General features: G+C 33.0%; 1 protein-coding gene across 1 annotated transcript in view; it reads right to left on the reverse strand.

Moving 5' to 3' along the window:
- The window catches only part of ULK4 (unc-51 like kinase 4), a 619,976-nt gene that overhangs the window by 579,541 nt on the left and 35,112 nt on the right, over window positions 1–5,323 (reverse strand). The window contains exons 9-10 of the mRNA XM_023515932.1: window positions 4,028–4,103; window positions 864–956 (exon numbers count right to left, since the gene is read on the reverse strand). Of these exons, the coding sequence (XP_023371700.1) occupies window positions 864–956; window positions 4,028–4,103 (169 nt within the window). The remainder of the gene's footprint in view (window positions 1–863; window positions 957–4,027; window positions 4,104–5,323) is intronic.

The raw sequence follows: 5,323 nt of genomic DNA on the forward strand, positions 1-5,323 counted from the left end.
AAATAAATAAATAAATAAATAAATAAATAAAAATAAAAATGAAGGAAGGAAGGGAGGGAGGGAAAGGAGAGGGAGGGAAAGGAAAGGAAAGGAAAACAAAGGAAAGGAAAAGAAAAGAAAAAGGAAAATCCATTTACCACTGAATGACTTGAGAGGGAAAAAGCCAACTATGAGGACTTCAACTATTTCTCACCTTGTTCTTTTCCAAATGCTATAACTTTGTTAAGTGTCCTGGGCCAGGAATATTTTACAATAAAAATGAAGTATATTAAGCAGGATGACCTAGGTCATCAATAGTAACTTGCCAAATCCTAGTGGCTTAAAAATCTCATAACTTTATCCCTCACTCATGCACATAACTGTGGAAAACTGGCAGGAAAGCCAGGCTCATAGTAGCCACTCAAGACCCAGGCTGACAGCAACTTCATTTTGACATTTTTCTTCCCAATTATATCTCATCAGGAGGAAGAATGTGGCAAATCACACACTGGCTCTTGAAGTTTCTATGTGAAAATAACACACATCACTTACTCACATTTTATTAGACAAAGCAAGTCGCATGACCACACCTAACTCAGAAGGGGAAATGAGATCCTACCATTTACTTGGGAGGCAGAAAGACAAATGTAGCTGGTAAACAGAACTAGTGACTACCATAGTAAATTAATGATTAAAGAACAAACAATTGATCAGAAAATGAGCAAAACAAAGAACACCAAGTAATCACGATCCTTGGTTAAGCAAATGCTGCATTTTCTCTTTGAAAGCATACAAATTCAGGTCACTGAAGTTGCAGAATTAAAAGAGTAATGGCATTAGTACTTAACAAATATATCCCATGCACAAAGATACTTTTATACTACCTGAAGCTGAAATCCTCGATCCTTGATTCCTGATCTTCTCTAGTGAAAGCATTCTTCCAAAATGGATGTTGCAGTAAGCCTGTCCAAGTTAGTCTTTATAAAACATAAATGTTAAAATTCTATTTTAACATGATTTACCATGGAGAATTCCCCCGAGACATGTTCTGATTACATATACTACCAGACTTTACAATTTTATAAATACCTCCATGAAAATGTACCTTTGAAATTGTTTTATATTTTACTCTTTCACTTTAGTGTGCAATTATTAGCAAAATAATTAAATAATAAATAAATTAAGTTAAAATAGCCAAAAAGTGAAATTTACTTTTTACCCAACATATTGGCAAAAATTTAAAAGGTCAAGAAAGCCCAGTGTGGTGACAATGGTGGGGAAGGAGCTTTCTAACATGTTCCCAACAGGCAGCAAATATAGCAAACTTTTTAATGCTCTTAATCTTAGGACAGCAATTCCACTTTAAGAAATTCATACAAAGGAGATCTCTGTCCAAGTGAACAATAAAAGAAAAAATGACAAAAGGACATCTTCTGTAGCAAGGAATATAAAATTCCAAATCAAGAAGCATACTACTTTTTTTATTATAGATAATCACATGTATATTCTGTAGCTATTTAAAATTACTAAGATAGGCTCAGCACCCGTAACACGGTGGTTACGGCGCCCACCACATACACTGAGGCTGGCGAGTTTGAACCCAGCCCAGGCCAGCGAAGCAACAATGACAAGTGCAACAGAAAAATAGCCGGGCATTGTGGCGGGCACTGGTCCCAGCTACTTGGGAGGCTGAGGCAAGAGAATCACTTAAGCCCAAGAGTTTGAGGTTGCTGTGAGCTGTGACACCACGGCACCTTACCTAGGGTGACATAGACTGTCTCAAAATAAATAAAATTATTAAGATATATATGTGTATGTGTGTGGGTATACATATATTATGTTTCCCACACATTAATATGAAATTATCCATAACACACCATAAGAGAAAAAAAAGTCGGTTATGGAGTGGTCCCATTTAAGCAAAACATTATATAATATAGGGTTATAAATGTAGGCCTATGTGAATACACCCTCCTAAACAAATTAGGTATATGTATATCCTATCAAAAAATATATAAACTACCAAAATAACAAATTCTGAAAGCATTCTAATATAAGTAAAGGCTTACACAAGAACCAGCATCTCCTTCTACAGTTATTTTCACATACTGAATAAAAGTAGAGATTGAAGTATTTTCTATACTACACTAAATTTATTCTCCATTTTACCCCCTCGAACCTCCTCGTCTACCTGCCTCAATTATCTCGTGACAGAAGCAGAGCTAGAAACTAGTCACTCTTGTCACCAAGGCCAAGGACACCACTTTCCCTATGACCAACCACCTCCTAGGCTCCCCCACCCTGTGGCACAACAGTGATTTTCAACTTACTGCCATCACTGCAACACAGAAAATTCACCATGATCCTATCACCCTGTCACTTGATAACCGCATCATTATGACAGGATTATCATAAAAACATATTATATTAAATGTCATTCAGTTAACAATACATTAACTATCTTGACAGTATCATCTCTGGTTCAACAGTCGAAAATCATTTTAGCCTGAAGTACACAATGGGAAGAAATGCACTTCTTGTATTAGAAAGTTACAAGAAAATCTGTCAACCTACAAGGCAACTAATACATGAAAAGAGAAACTGACTTCAGAAGTTCCTTATGATCAGAAATACCTGCAAACTGAGACAGAAAATTATTAATCCAAAGTCAGACTTCTCTTTTTAAAAAAAGGTAATTTTAACAGTTATTTGTACATTAAGAAAAGCAGAAACTTTAACATAAATGGAAGAGAAAAAAAAGATTCCACTAGTCAAGTACATTAAACACCATCCCATGTGACACAAAGCACACTGAGAGGAAGTAAGTGAAGCAGAGTTATGATCTGCTTCGTCATAGGCTAAATTCATTCCAGCCACCCTACTAAAGCAAGAAAATCCTTTTCCTAACCATGGCATATTTGCATACTTACAAAACTTACTATAGCATTGCAACAGAACAAATCTCATAGTGGCTCACACTTATGTATTAAGGATATGTTTACAGATTTTAACTTTCAATGAAAGCTTTTACTCCCTCTGTGTAATTGTGTCAGAAATATAGGGGAATTTGGATTGAAGTCAACTATTTCAAAAAATAACAGAGCAACAATATCCACACTTTTAGAACATAGTAGAATTTGGCACATTAATTGTAAGGGTGAAATTTTCTTTTTATTCCAATGAGCAAATATCATTAAGTGCCTCTACTTTGGAGGGACAAAATTATACTGTTTGATTTTCTCTTTTTTTATTTCATTATAGCTATCCTGAAACTTGAATATATTGCCCATGTTTGGTATTCCATAACATAATACCTAAAGTGCTAAAAAAAGTATATACACTTTTTTTTTTCTTCCCAATTTTTGGCCAGGGCTGGGTTTGAACCCACCACCTCCAGCATATGGGTCCGGCACCTTACTCCTTCGGCCACAGGCACCGCCCTATATACACACTTTTAAGTAAGGAAAAAACTATACTGAAATTGTAATACCCAACACCCATTTGACTTCTGCAATTACAAGAGGTGCTCAAATGTGACTCATATTCATCTTTTGTTTTCTACATACTCAACATAATTTAATACAGTTTCTTTCCTTTTTAAAAATATGTATGTATTTCTTGGCACCCTCTGATACAGGTCCCCAATGTCAAATAGTTGAGTTCCTATTTTTGTTCGTAACTTAGCTTATAAGCTTTTTAATATTGTACTATTTTAATCCAAAATGTAGAAAGATTATATATTTATATTCAAATGGACAAATTATTACCTGTTGTAATGTAAGCCAAAATGCAACTATTTTATATCAATATAGAAGAAAAGTATAGTTTCTAATCAACTATAATTTTAAAATGCAAAGTCTATAAAACTTTGAAGATGTTTTGTCTATTCTCAATATTATAATAATTTTCTACCTTTACCAAGTATTTATTGTCAAGCTAGGAAGCTACTTTATTTAAACTGTATTAAACTCTCAGCGCCTTATCCTGTCTAGAAATGAGTTAATAGCTTTACTCTCAAAAAAAATAAAAAATAAAATACCATCCCTACCTTTTCTCAGGATCTCTTTGAAGTAACCCATCAAGCAAATTAATAAAATCTGAAGAAGCTTTAGGAAGCAATGAATCTATAAACAAATTAATTTTCAAAAACAAAAATGTGGTAAGTAAACAAATACACAACACATAAATTATATCCTATATTTAAATATTTTAAACATGTAAATTGTTTTTAAGAGAACACTGAATCCATTAACAATTACTCAAAAACTAAGTCTTAACTAATCTCTAGTAAACTTTCTCATTATTGAATAACAATAAGGATCACCAGCCTGAGAAACTCTGATTCTTCAACTATTAATATTATATATTTTTCTCTGACACATTCTTAACTTGACCAACTTTGCCATTTTAATACAATATATTAGAATACTTGTGATCTCTTTTATTTGAAAGATTTCTAATAGGGAAATACAACAATAAACTTCACAACATTATGACACTATCCAATTCCATTAATCTCATGTTTTGTCTTTTAAAATTACATCTACTCCACGGTCAATACATCAGTCTATGGATAAGAGAAGTGGCTATAAAGACAATGACCAAAGACAATAGCCAAGCCCCTTTGCGACAAAGCAATCAAATGGATGGCACAATTGGGCACAATGGCATCAGTGATCACTGACCCAATCCTTAATACCTTCATTCTCTGGTTTCTCCTCTCTGCATTAAAAACCTTTAACTTATAGGAGAAAACTGTAATTGATGCTGTATTTAGAACAAAAACATCAGAAGCCATCATTTCCAGAAACAGGAATGACTGATTTCTACAAAAATTAAGATAAAGCTAATGGAAGAAAAAAGAAATGCAACTTATTTTAAGAAATAGACTAATTTTGAAATATCAAGCGTTTTCACCTAGGATGATTCCTGAAATATTAAAAATATCCTGTATTCCTATATACTCCACTCATTACTTTATTAAATCATAGCTGTGAACATTAATGCAATCATGAGATACAGTGTGCTGGTTTTATATACAATTCACTCATTACTTCTGAAAATGTTTTTCTTTTAAAAACTGACAAAACTTTTATAGAATCCTGTTTTCATTATTTAGATATGTATATATAGAGATTAACTTCTTAAAATAAAGACCTAACTTGATAGATCAAATGGTAATCTTAGTTTACAATAATCTATTGTACATTTCAAAAATAGCTAGAAGAGAATTCAAATGTTCCTAGTATAAAGACATATATTTAAGATGATAAATAGCATAAGAACACTCATTTGTCCTTTACAAATTATACTGAATGCATTTAATTATCACATGTACCCCCCC

The sequence above is a fragment of the Otolemur garnettii genome, unplaced genomic scaffold (assembly GCF_000181295.1).
Source record: "Otolemur garnettii isolate 467f Iridium unplaced genomic scaffold, OtoGar3 scaffold00082, whole genome shotgun sequence".
NCBI lineage: Eukaryota > Metazoa > Chordata > Mammalia > Primates > Galagidae > Otolemur > Otolemur garnettii.